The sequence below is a fragment of the Miscanthus floridulus genome, chromosome 19, assembly GCF_019320115.1.
Source record: "Miscanthus floridulus cultivar M001 chromosome 19, ASM1932011v1, whole genome shotgun sequence".
NCBI classification, from domain to species: Eukaryota; Viridiplantae; Streptophyta; class Magnoliopsida; order Poales; family Poaceae; genus Miscanthus; species Miscanthus floridulus.
In genome coordinates this window covers 84,360,396-84,374,203 of record NC_089598.1, presented here as the reverse complement: position 1 = coordinate 84,374,203, position 13,808 = coordinate 84,360,396, and the positions used below count along the sequence as shown (strand labels likewise).

The following is a 13,808-nucleotide window of genomic DNA, read 5'->3' as shown; positions in this document are numbered from 1 at the left end:
TACGTAGATGAGGTTAGTTTCCATGCTCTACTCTAATCCGAGACAGAATTTCGGCAGCACCTCCCCGTTGTTCTCCCGATACACATCCTGGAAGGGAGAGTGTGTATCTGGAGAACAACAGTGAGGTGGTGCCGAAATTCCATCTCGGATCCGAGCAGAACATGGAAACTAACCCATCTACGCATCCGCGGGCTGTCCAAAAAACGTAGATAATCCGAAACAGATACGGTCATAGATATGTAGAGATCCGTATACCTCCAACCGTATCTGTTTCGGACAGGAGACGCCTAACTGGGCTACACCGATCTACATACTACAACGGTAAGGAAGAGAGCTCAATTATACCTAGGGTGGCGATGGAGACAGGCTAGCGGCGCAGTGGCGAGTCGGCGCTGTGCAGGCAGGACCGCAACGCCGACAAAGACGATCAAGGTCGCCGAGGTGCTCCGGGTCCCCTCCGACAGGTCCTGCTCTGCAAAAGAAGAAAAACATCACTAAAAGTTGAAAATTTCGGCTGAACCTTCCCTGCATGGGGAGGTTTCCGAAACCTGCAAGAAAAATCGTCGGCACAATGGCCAACGTCCACATTTGGGGCAGATGGCCAACACAACCACAAACCCGACACGAAGGCCGTCAATGACATAAACGGCGCAATGGCCGACAACCCTACGGCTTTACCTTCTCCTCCGGCGAGGGCGGGGATGACGGTGTGGACGAACGACGTGGACGAACGGCGTGGACAACGTGGACAAACGTCCGTCCCCTCCACCTCGGCTTCCTCCCCCTCTCCCCTTCTCCTCCTCCTTCTTCTTCCTCCTCCTCCTTCCTTTTCCTTCTCCTTCTTCCTCCTCCTTTTTCTACCTTCTTCTTCTTCCTTCTTCTTCTCCTTCTTCCTCCTCTTTTTTCTTCCTTCTTCTTCTTCCTTCTTCTTCCTTTTTCTTCCTCCTTCTTCCTCCTTCCTCTTCCTGCTACCTTCTTCCTCCTTCCTCCAGGGCCACGGCGGGCTCACCGGGGCCGCTGCCTTGGGCCGGCGCCGAGTAGCCGGGGCGGCCCGGAACCGGTGGCCGGAGGCCGACCGGGGTGGGGCGGGGCGGCGCCGGAGCGGGGCGTGGCCGGGGCGGGGCGAGGGCGGGCAGGGGGCGCCGGCGCCGGGCGTAGCCGGGGCACCCCGGATCCGGTGGCCGGCGGCCAACCGGGGTGGGGAGGGGCGACACCGCGGCGGGGCATGGCCGGGCCGGCGCGGGGCGGGTCGGGGACGAGGCGGCGTGGTATGGTCGGGGTCGGGGTGGAGCGGGGCGGGCACGGGGCGAGCGCGGCGGCGGCGGCCGGCGGCGGGAGCGGGGCGAGCTGGCGGCGGCGAACGGCGGCGGGCGCGGGGGTGTGCGTGCGTGAGTGTGTTGTGTGGAGTGAGTGAGTGTGTGGGCCGGCCCACACATTTTGTTAGGGTTTCCCCCTTTGCCGAGTGCTGGGCCGGGCCGACACTCGGCAAAGGCTTTTGTTTTTTAAAAAAAAAATTCTTTGCCGAGTGCCACTTCCTGGCACTCGGCAAAGGCCCTCTCAACTTGCTCGAAATCTTCTCAATTTTTACCATAGACTCTACATGCGATAACATGACGCCCCGACAAGTTTCGTCATTTTCGGACTTCGTTCGGATTTTATATAATTTAAATACACTTTTCCCGTAGGTACCTCGTCATGTTACGTCAACAAGATGTTCAAAATTTCATGTGAGTTCCTGGATACGGCCTCAACATACACCAAATATCATGAATATCATTTTTTGAACGACCAAATTCGATTATTCCATGCACCTGCAGTTCAAATTTGAAATATTCCATAAAATTCAACGAAACAAAAAAATAACAAAATATAGCAAAAAAAGCCAAAATTGTCCCAAATTTGAACATGGAGTTTTAAATAATGTGGGAAGGCCTCACAAAAAAATGGATAAAAAAAACCAATTTTTTTTTTTGCCGAGTGCCGGCCCTGGCACTCGGCAAAAGGTCCTTTGCCGAGTGCCAGGAAGTGGCACTCGGCAAAGAAGGGATCTTTACCGAGTGCAGGGCCTTGGCACTCGGCAAAGGCCCTCCTTGCCGAGTGCTATAGCCGGCACTCGGCAACGAATTTTTTTAAAAAAAATTTGACGGCGTGGGCGGGCTCGGCCGTCAAGTGCCATTTTTTTTGCCGAGTGTTACACTCGACAAAGAGGGCTTTTGCCGAGTGCCGCCCTTTGCCGAGTGCCAGGCACTCTGTGGCACTCGGCAAAGCCACTCTTTGCTGAGTGCTAGACTTTGCCGAGTGCCACCCGGTCCGGCACTCGGCAAAGAGTGGCTTCGCCGAGTGCCCGATTTTTTGGCACTCGGCAAAGCTGGCGGCACTCGGCGAATCTATGTTCTCCCGTAGTGATGGCATTATGATAAATAAATGAATACTTTCTTCTTTCCAAATTATAAGATGTTCTTGCTTTTTTAAATACATTGCTTTTACCTATCTAGACATAGTGTATATATAAATGCATATCAAAAACTATGTATCAAGAAAAACCAAAACGTCTTATAATTTAGAGTGATGAGAGTAGCAATTATGCCACAAAAAAAATCGTCTTATGCCTTTAACCTAATATGAATATACAGAAAACATCAGGTGAACCCTTGATAATGAGTCGCGCGACAGATATTGAGATTTTATTTTTCTGGCTTATATATATGTGCTGTGTTTCAAACTTTCATGTCTTTCTTCGATCGTCGATGACTGACCACAGTCCAATACGAGGTTTCTTTTTCTTGATTTTTTTTTGTTATTTTTCATTCACTTTTCCTCCCTCTCAGGCACCTAAACGTTCAGGCGATGGTGACAGGTAGTCTGTGACTGTTGGCAGTCACTGTGTTGCACAGCCTGAAAAACTGTCATATCCCTTTTTCATTCGATTTAAATTAGAGATTTGCTATTTAATAGGCGCCTGAAATCTCTCTTCTTCTCAGGCAACATAGGACAGCCATGGGCATCTTTCTTCTCCTTTGGTTAGTTGAGGCATGCAGAGCAGCCGCGTGAGATTCAGGCGCTTGTAGTTTAGGAAGTGTGTTTAAATTAAGGATGTGTGTTCATCTGCTCTTCGTCAGGCATGTGCCATATGTGGTTCCGTGCACGCGGATGCGGCCCCGAGCAAAATATTGGGTACTCTTCGGTTCATGTTCTTGTTCATTTCACTTCGAAAAGCAAAACAAATGACATTTCTTTGTTAGAAAAAATTAAGAATTTGGCCCGTTCGAAAATAAAATTGGCACTCAATACAATACATCGCGGAGATCCTTTCGCTCCGGCATGCAACGCGTGACGGCCAGCCTTTGCCGGCCGGCGCTCACCACGCGCTTTCTCCCGGCCCCGGCGCGCGTGCTCGCGGACACGGCTACTTTAGCCCCCAGAAATGCCTGAGCATACACAGATTCTCGACGAACTACGCGGCTCAAGCAGCACACAGCAGAACACTAAGAGCGACGGCCGCCATGTACGCGGCGGCTCCGAGCAGCAGCAGATTGGCCGCCGCCGCCGCCTTCGTCGTCTTCTCCCTCTCGCTGCAGCTGCTCCTCCGCCACTTCGGCCCGGCGACGGTCCACCGCGCAGCGGCGCAGGAGCTCGGTAGGCGTTCCCGGTCCCGGTTTACACACGCACGCGATCGAGCCGGTAGCAAGTCGTTGTGTCATGCATGCGTGCGTGCAGTGCACCAGATCCTTCGTTCTTGTGACACGCTCCCCGTGCTGCTGTCGTCTGTGCATGGTTTTGATTGACGCGCGCCATGCAATGGCTGGCTGGGATCAGTGGATGAAGACGAGGCGGAGGAGGACTTCAGCTACCGGCGGGACGCCGGGAACGGGCCGGCGCGGTGGGGCTTGATCCGGAGGGAGTGGGCGGCCTGCTCCGTGGGTCTCCAGCAGTCACCCATGGGCCTCTCCGACACCGTGGCGGGGCTCGCCGACCGGCCCGGCCGACTGGGCCGCTCCTACCGCCCCGCCGCCGCGTCCCTCGTCAACCGTGGCCACGACATCATGGTGAGGTTCAACAGCAACCCGGGCGGCGTGGTGATCGACGGCGTGGCGTACCGGCTCCGGCAGATGCACTGGCACGCGCCGAGCGAGCACGCCATCAACGGGCGCAGGTACGCCCTGGAGCTGCACATGCTGCACCAGAGCGAGACCAACAGGTACGCGGTGGTTTCGCAGCTCTACAGGATCTCGCGGCGACGTCGCGACAGGACCATCCACAGGGTGAGCGAGGATCTCTGTTCTGTTGTTCATATAAATACTACTCCAAATTTGTGATGATCTCATCGATCTGATGGTTGTTCGAGATGCATGCATGGCATGCGTATGTGTGCAGCTGGAGCGGTACATCCGGAGGATCGCTAGGAGGAAGGACCGCGAGGAGCTCATCGACGAGGTGGTGGACCCGCGGCGGCCGGTGAGCCGGAGCACGGCCTACTACAAGTACACGGGCTCCTTCACGACGCCGCCCTGCACGGAGGGCGTGACGTGGGTAGTCGCGCACCAGGTAAGAAGAGCATGCAACCAGCAACACAGAGGTCAAATGACTTGTTCACGGCGACGACGTACGTGTGTGTGTGTGACGTGGCGCCACTTGCGTGCAGACACGGCGGGTGACGCGGCGCCAGGTCAGGCTGCTGCGGAACGCCGTCAACGACGTAAGCACCGTTGTTCGCCCACCTCGGTCGCCGGTCGGCCGGGCGGTGCCGCCACCGCCGTTGCATCGCATCATAGAGTTGCAGTACACTGGTATATACGCTGACGAAAGATTGCGTGGCTTTCGCTGTGCAGGGCACCAGGAGCAACGCGAGGCCGCTTCAGGAGGCCAACGGCAGGGGCGTCACCTTCTACTACACCTCGCTGCCGCATGGCCGAGGGGCGAACGGGGACTAGCATGCAAAGGAGAGGGCCGGCGGAATCTTGGCGTCCCTGTGCTCTATTTCTGTCTAGGCGACACAGGGCATGGCCAAGCAGCTCTTGCATGTGATGTCCGATAGTGTTTAAGACAGAGTGCAGACTAATTTTTTTCCCGCAATCATCATTTCATTGCAACGTAATGCTGTATGTAGTGCGATTGCGTTGGCAAGTGAGTTCGTGCCCAAAACAACAGGCAGCAAATTAGAACGTTTGCAACGGAAACAGAGTACGAACTTGGAAGCTTTTCTTTTCCTTATGAAGTGTAGGCTTTAAAGCCATGTCCTATATCTCCGCACACGGCTCCACAGGAGTGGGCCCTATCTCTCTTGTAAACCAAAAAAAAAAAAATCTCCACTCGCTCATCCGCTTATCCGTCCAGCGTCCGAAGCAGCTAGCCGCTCATCCGTCTGCCCCTTCCCTCACCGTGCGTTCGTCGGCTGCCGCGCCGTGCCCTTCCCCCCTTGCCGGCCGCCCGTCCTAGTCACCTGCGCCGCTCGCTCCCTCGCCATCCGCTCATCCCCCATCGCCGTCGCGCGCACCGCTGACCCCGCCATGGCCGCTGGGGCACATGTGTTGTGGCGCCTCAGGTCTTCCTTGGCCGAGCCATGGGCACCCACGAGCGTGGCTGGTGCTCGCACACCACGGCTCGCCACCGGCTCCCACCCTGACAACCGGAATCGACCGAAGTCCCTAACTAAAAATGTGATTTCTAAAGATTTTGTTGTAATTCTTCGAATTCTCGAACAAATCCAATCCAATAGAATAAATTTTTTTTTTGAAATTCGTAAATCATAAATTAAGTAATAAAACATAGATAAATAATTAAAGAATACAATCCTTATCCATCTTTTCTTTCTTTTTGCTTCATATACTAAAAAAGAATTCAAAAAGGGAAAATTTTCGTCATGTCACGAAGCGGCCTGGCCTCCCCCACTATGTTGCATATATATGTTTCAAGTGTTTCAGACGTTTCAGAAGTATGTTGCAATTGTTTCATCTTGATGTCGTAAAAGTAGATCGGGGAGATGTTGCATATGTTGCAAGTGGTTTAGAGGCATGTTGCAAGCGTTTGTTCAAAATACTTCATCTGTTTCTAGACGTATGTTGCAATCATTTTTATCTGGATATTTCATATGTTTCACACATATGTTGCAACAATATATTCCAAATGTTTCAGTTGTTTCAGTCTTATGTTGTAGCAAGTGGTTTCATGTTGCAAGTTGCAAGTGTTTTATTTGAACGTTTCATGTGTTTCACACCCATGTTGCAAGTGCATGTTCCAAATATTCCTTTCAGTCTTATGTTGCATTCATGTTGCAAGTGTTTTTTTGTTGTTCGGTCGAGGGCGAGCCAGAGGCATTTATCCATCCAAACCCATGTTCTTCATGCTATGGATAAATGGTGCAAAACTCTTGTTCAAGCTCACAAAATACATTGTATGGAGTTGACTTGAATTTTCAATTATTCTTAACTCCTTATTGAGGCTGTCATCAATTATCAAAAAGGGGAAGATTGAAAGATCTAGGTCCTTGTTTGGTTTTGGTAATTAATGACAACACTTGTGGACTAATCTCTCTATTTAAGTGTGTGAATGAAAGTTGGTTTAGTTCATAAGATAAGACGAACATTGACATGAATTTGATTGTTAGCATGTTGAAATGCTCAAATCAAATATAGCAAGCAAGTGAAAACCTAAGCAAGGCTTAGCAAGGATGGACCGTGTGCAATGCAACGGTGAAGGGCAAGCTAGTGGGCTTGGCACCGACAGACCAAGGCAATGGTGAAGGGCAAGTCGCCGAACCATGCGAAAACATCGTGTGTCCTCCTCTACATTGTGGTTTGCTTATCCCAACACAAGTTTACTTCATTGCAATATATTGTGCTTGTGTTGTTGATCTTGTGCTTAGTGTTTACCACTTTATCACTAGTATGTGTAGGAGCTCCGGTGCACTTGCTCTTGTACTTGCTTAGATTGTTTTGCTCTTGCCAACTCGAATTGTTTAGGAGAGATCTCATTAGCTTGGGTCCTTTTTGTTGCTTTCTAGCTCAATCCTTTTTAATGGTGCTAGCAATTTTAGATAGAGGGGTGTAGTCGAGGCTAGACATTGAGTTCACTTTCGCATTTAAATTGGCTAGCTCTAGCGATTAATTTTTATAAACGACTATTCACCTCTCTCTACTCGGCCATCTCGATTCTTCAAGGGGGCGGCGGACAAGGGTGTTGTGGCCCTGCAGGTCAGGGCACACTGGGGGTGTGCTCGTCCTATGCCGCTCATCCTGACTCCGGAGTGTCATCTGCATGAAGAGTCGGAGAGAGAGGAGGGTGTTAGGGGAAGGACCGGCGGGAGGAGATAGGGGCAGAGTGCACTTGTGGGGCAGGGCGAAGGCGGACGGGGGTAGGCCTTAGCAGCCTGGGAATGGGAACGTGGGCATGTTCCACATTCTGGGAACACCGTTCCAAATCGTGGAACGGGAACATGATAGAACATCATTCCAAACACCGATGGAACGTGATTCACACCTCGGGAACACCGATGGAACGTGAGGCCTAAAATTCAATTGATGGAAGAAAAAAAGAGGAGAGGCCACACGAGGAGTTCAGTTATCTATTTTATCTTTACTATTTCATAACTTTCTAAGTCTTTACGTTTAGTGAAAACTTGTCTTAATTAATTTGTTCATGATATCAATTACCAATTTAACTAGGATCATGTTCATCGTTTCGGGAACACGTTCCATTTACACTTGGTACCCGTTCCATTAATCAAAGGAATGAGATCAAGCTGTATACCCTCTTCGTCCCATGGATTTAAGAAATCATGTACCACGTACCGTGTTCCCGTACCACGACCCCAACGTTCCAGGAACATGGCTACTATGGGGCGGGGTGAAGGCTGACGGGGGCGGGCTGTACAGGCGTCTGGATGCGAGCGTCCTAGCGCTAGCCACGTCCATACAAGAAAGTTAAAAATGTTGTTATAATCAAGATATTCTTAACACGAAAGATCAAAACCCATATGCCTTAATAAAAAAACATTTGTAGATAAATTGTTGGAGATAACAATGCTAACTCTTTAGAACCTTTCAGGCAACTCATGATGCATGATATTTTGCATGAAGCCACTAGATGTGAACACCGTGAAAACATTAGAACAATGTAGAGTATAAATATTTTATCTTAGAAGCTTCTAGAAGGAGGTATATGTCATCTTTTTATGAGCCCCCATGGCCTATAAGAGGTACCCCTCCTTGCCATGCCATCTATCAAAGAGCATAGTAGATGTGAGAAATGAGAAGGGTGATATGTTGAGGAGTGTTAGTGAGCTGAATGTTAGGATCACCACTTAAATGTGTGTACTCTTGTGTAATATTTTGGCATGGTAATAAGGAAAAAGTCTAAATTGCTACCTCCATGTATAGATTAGGTCTGGATGACCCCCTAAAGTAACAAAAGGTTTACCTAACCCACTCCTTTTGCTAAACCGGTTCAGATTTCACCTTTGACGCATACACAAAACCAAACCTGCTGACTTGGCTGTTTTTTCTTGACTACGAACACGTTAGCTACATTACGTGACAAAGTATGCATGTTTAGGTTCAGAATAACCCTTCGTATTGCCCCCTTGAGTTTAGCACGGCTGCGGCGGCGGCGGCCGTTCTCGTCTTTGGTTTTTTGCATCAGCAAAGTCAGATCAATCAGGCGAATGATCTGTTGGAAGTGAAAAAGGATTGATAGGTGTGGACAAACGAAAGGTGCAAGTGTGTTTCAAAGTCTTCTTGCGGTGTAAATTTGGCAAAATTAACTGCATTGGCCGCTAGGGTTTTAAGACTTTAGGTGCGTATATATGATTGTGCGTGAAACGTAGCAGCCGGCGATCTTAGCTATCCGCAATAGGCAATGGTGTGTCCTCGTAGTGCAGGTAGGAGCGGATGATGTGTGTGCAAGCATGGAATGTGCTGTGAAGTCGGGGTCCAAGGGTAAATCAAAGAAGATAAAGATAATGGAGAAAGGAAAAGAGGCAAGTGACATTCCTCTTGTGCTTTCACCTGAATCATTTTTTCCTTGTCTTGTAAACTGAACGGCTGTTTTTTCTAGGTACTGGATTGCAGCAGCGCGCAAAACAAGACAAGAAAAGGTAGTGGAACTCAAAGGAATACACAACACGATGGACCTTATATGCCTTCTTAGAGCAGCTCGAAGATCATTCGTGTGACAAAAGAAGTACTAGTTGTTGCCAAGCCAAGAACACATTAGTCCATTTTTATGTAAAATGTTGCTTACGTACTTGCTCAGCATTTTGGAATTCAAAAGATGCTAAAGTGGTCTAGTAAACATTATGAGATTTTTTATGCTAAAAGTTATCATTACCTTCACTCCAGATTTTTCCCCTGTCAAACTATTGAATAATTGATACGTACATGACATGTAGTATAGCTGAGGGGCTATTCTGAACCTAAATATGCATACTTGCCACGTAATGTAGCTGAGGTGTCAATGTAGTCAAGAAAAACCAGCCAAGTCAGCAAGTTTGGTTTTGTGTATGCGTCAAAGGTGAAATCTGAACCGGTTTAGCAAAAGGAGGGGGTTAAGTAAACCTTTTGTTACTTTAGGGGGTCATCCGGACCTAGTCTATACATGAAGGTATAATTTGGACTTTTTCCTAATAATAAAGAGTGTCTTCTTATATAAGTGTTTATCTTCCAGTTAGGTCGTATAATATCTAAATACTAGTGCAAAAGTTGATCCATTGAAGGTTGGCTCTGGCCTTCAGGAGACAATTTTATCTGTTGTTATGGTCTGCCACCCGGAAGTGAGAAGACAACTCTACCATCGAAAGAACTCATTGCACTTAGTAACTAGAAATTGAAAGTCCTGACCGACTCTTGAGTGAGTTGTTATCTTAGCGTGGGTCCTTAATTTAATGGGTACTATACCCACCATGTTTTTCCCATCACAAACCAATTTTTTGAAGTCACTTACTGCTCTGTTGATCAAAATAAACACCATTGTGTGTGTAAATTTAAGGAACCATTTGCGCATCATGGTACTGTTTCTAGTACCTACCCAACAGCTCCTCTCCAGCACCACACCATCCCCATGTTGAATCCATCTAGTATCTTGTAACACAAGAGCAACAGATGAACAAGGTCAAAGGGTATGAGACATGAGCAAATGGAACGAGAGGCAATCTCACCTGCATAGTATCGAAACAACAAGAGATGAAGGTAGATGATTAATATCTCTACTACACCTAAAAAATACCTAATGGTATCGTCAGCGCAATAATCGCCCCGCTCGACTTCTGTTCCTTACCTATGTGACTCCATTTCCTATGTAAAAACGTGGACGGTTACTCTTCTCTGTGTTCCCTACGTCCATGACTCCGCGCGCTTCCTACGTCCTTTCCCTTTGCTAATTTCTTCTTTGCTAAATTTCTAAGGGTATCGTCCGACCTGAACCCCACGGTGACGATCATGGTCCTACTCGCTGCCGGCGTGGGCGAGACGAAAGGCACAACGATGAAGTCGTACCTCGTACGTGGCCTCCGACACGAACCCCACTGCGACAATCGTGGTTGCTGGGATGCAGGTGGGCGTGCGTCCCTCGCCGGTGGTGGCGGCGTTCTCGTCACGCGGGCCTAAAGCCGGATATGATCGTGCCAGGGTGAACATCTTGGCGGCATGGACGTACGGGCAAGGCCAGACCGACGGAACTTGTCGCCGACACCTGGCGCGTGGGAATCAACAACATCTCGAGCACGTCATGTTCACCTGCTCGTAAACGATCGTAAATTTCCAGCTGGGAACAGTGTTTTTCTCTCACACTAAACCAGCTAGCAGTAAATAATCCACGATACGATACGGCCTCCCGAACAGGCTTATGTCGTGCCCGCACATGAGCGGGCTCGCCGCACTGCTCCAGAGCACGCACCCGGAGTGGAGCCCCACCACCGTGCGCTCAGCGCTGATGACCACGGGTCCATGGCCTATGTTGGCTACTCCGGCGGAGGGTCGCCCTTGCTGCACGGGGCGACAGGTGGGACAACCACGTCGTTCGACTATGGCGCGGCGCAGGGCACATAGACCCCGCACGGCCACTGGACCTGGGGCTGGTGTACTAGCTGGGCACCCGCGACTACGTGGACTTTCTGTGTGCGCTCAAGTACAGCTCCACCAATGATCACTGCCTTGGCACGGAGCCAAGAGTACACGTGCACTGAGAACAAGCAGCCTGTTCGCTCGGTGTAAATGATAGTAAATTTTTAGTCAGAACAGTATTTTTCTCTAATACCAAACCAGCCAGCAATAATAATTCACGATCATATCTCAGCACCAGCCGAACAAGACTTACTCCGTCGGCAGCCTCAACTACCCGTCATTCTCGGTGGCCTACTCAACTATGGCGGGACTCGACCACCGACACACATGCGGACACTGAGTCGCTGACCAACATGGACGGGGCTGGCACGGTTGATGGTGGTTATCATCCATTATAAACCATCAATATATTCAAAAAAATCATACATAAAAATGATTACCAATATAGACTTAGGGGTTTAAACTGACAATTTCCACGAGTTTTGGTGAATCTATGTTTTCAGCAGGGTTTATTCAGAAAATCATCAAGGTAGATCAATACGTTAAATTAAATCACGATTATCCGTGGCGTAAACAACTCCAGAAGATTCCAGAGGACACCAGAAGACACTCCACCAAAGCGGGGCACGAGAGATTGCCAGTGGGGCCGCACTGCAGGCCAGCCGGCCTCCTGGGCCCACCAGTCAGCCTCTGCTTCGATGTCAGTTCCTGCACCACCTCCTAGATTGCATCTACGCCGTTTATTCAGGTCGGTTTGATCCGAGGGCTCAGAATTGATACTCCGGCCTATATATACCAGCCCCTGCCCCCTCCATAAGGCATCTGCATTGCATAAGTCAAAATCAGACCAGAAATGAGGGTTTTCAGAGAGAAGAGAATAGAGCTCCAATTCTTTAAAGTTCTAGTATAGGCTAACTAGCAAGATTCAAGTACACTTTGGGCTATTGCTCAGGGTTCCAGATTCACCGTATAGAGGCTGGTAAAGCCATTGTGTCCCTCTATATTTTGACTTTGTGCTACTTCAATATTATGTTGCTATTTATTATTTTTCTAGTTTGCTCTAGTTATATGCTTGACATAGTCATGATTGATGATAAATTTATGAATATGTTCACAAAGCGCTTAGCTCAATACTTGAGTGGGTTAAGTGGTCGACATTATATAAATGTGGTGCTTAAATATTGTTTGCCTGCGGATGCACTCTACACTCCGGATTATGTGGTAGATGTGAGTGTGGCACTCTCGTTAAGTCCTTTGTAGTCCACTCCTCGTTTGTAGAACAAGTAGAACCCGATTGCGAAAGGAGACAAGCTCTGTTCTTGATCTTCCTTAGTAATATTCCTTATACATAGATACAAGTTAATTATGCTATAGATGAGAGTGTATATACTTAGGTGTACAAAAGACTTAGTAAATAAGGAATGACTTAGAAATCTTTTGCTCTTAATTAATCTCCCACTTAGCCATACTACATTTATGAGTATCTATTTCTATATTTGGAATACTATCAATGCCTTACATTTATCATGTATTTATCATTTGACTTACCCCTGCTATAGCATGAGAGTTAATGATCTTATCATAAGTATACATATTTGTCAATATCTCTAGCCACTCCACCGCTCCTTCTATGGATAAAATATAAATAACGATACCTGGTATACTCTCGAGTGAAATGCTACATTGGTATATTATCTGTGCGCTTGCGGATACTTAATATATATAGATTTTCAAGTGTTCTCAATAATTACCAATAATGCATTTCTAGCATCATTGCCAGGGATGATAACTTAGTATTAAGGTGATGCTAAGAAATGTCAACAAGCATTTCTAGTGCCGTTGCTGGGGAGAGGCACAAGGCTAAAAGAGAATTGATCAAATAAATATTTATAGATGAGATCATACCGCTACTTTAGCAGGCTTACCCTTATTTGTCTTTGTTCATATTTTATACAGGGTATTGTAGGATTGGTTGTGATTCACCAACAACTTTCAATCAGAATCAAATCAATCAAGAGGAAGCTCAACACCAGTTTCTGAAGCTATGACTGAAAAGACTCTACGTGAGTTCTCTGCTCCAAGCACCGAGAACATCCGCACTGGACCAACACTCAAAACCAACAACCTTGAGTTCGAACTCAAGCCAAGCCTCATCAACATGGTGCAAGCTATCCAATTCAGCGGAAAGGCACATGAAGATGCTAGTGCTCATCTTCAAAATTTCCTGGAGATTAGCAGCACAATCGCCATCTAGGATGTTGCTCAAGATATCATACTACTCTGCTTATTTCCATTCTCGCTAGTGAGAAGGGCGAAGCAGTGGTTCTACACCAACAAAGATAACATCAACACATGGGCAAGATGTTCAAAGGCCTTTCTAGCAAAGTTTTTCCTTATAGGCAAGACCAATGCCTTAAGAGGAAAGATTTCCAACTTCCAACAGTAGAAAGGAGAAACCATTCCAGAAGCATGGGAACGTTTCCAAGAATACATTTTAGATTGTCCTCGTCATGGGATGGAAGATTGGTTGCTCATGCAAAGCTTTTACCATGGATTAACTTAGAAAGCTCGTGAACAACTAGATGCCACTGCTGGAGGATCATTTATATCACTCACCCTTGGAAAAGCTGAAACTCTTATAGAAAAGATAGCCTCTAATCAAGGCTGGTCTCAATACAACAATAAGAGTAAGGAAGTACGAGAAGAGGTGTGTGCACTGTCAACCAAGATGGACGTCATAATGAATTGGCTTGA

The 13,808-nt window shown here is 48.0% G+C and overlaps 2 protein-coding genes and 1 non-coding gene across 3 annotated transcripts; 1 reads left to right on the top strand and 2 right to left on the bottom strand.

The window, feature by feature from the left end:
• Positions 1–968: 968 nt before the first annotated feature.
• On the bottom strand, positions 969–1,436 carry LOC136526286 (alpha carbonic anhydrase 8-like). Its single transcript, XM_066519006.1, has one exon. The coding sequence runs from the start codon at positions 1,434–1,436 to the stop codon at positions 969–971; it is 468 nt and encodes a 155-aa protein (XP_066375103.1).
• Positions 1,437–3,503: 2,067 nt separating this feature from the next.
• On the top strand, positions 3,504–4,931 carry LOC136526285 (alpha carbonic anhydrase 7-like). The gene is made up of 5 exons (XM_066519004.1): positions 3,504–3,636; positions 3,826–4,262; positions 4,375–4,545; positions 4,643–4,696; positions 4,830–4,931. Exons 1-5 carry the CDS (start codon positions 3,504–3,506, stop codon positions 4,929–4,931), a joined length of 897 nt encoding a protein of 298 aa, XP_066375101.1.
• An 8,533-nt stretch (positions 4,932–13,464) lies between these two features.
• LOC136530202 (small nucleolar RNA R71) lies at positions 13,465–13,571 on the bottom strand. The gene has a single exon (XR_010777688.1). It is a non-coding gene; the product is annotated as a small nucleolar RNA R71 (small nucleolar RNA).
• Positions 13,572–13,808: the final 237 nt, after the last annotated feature.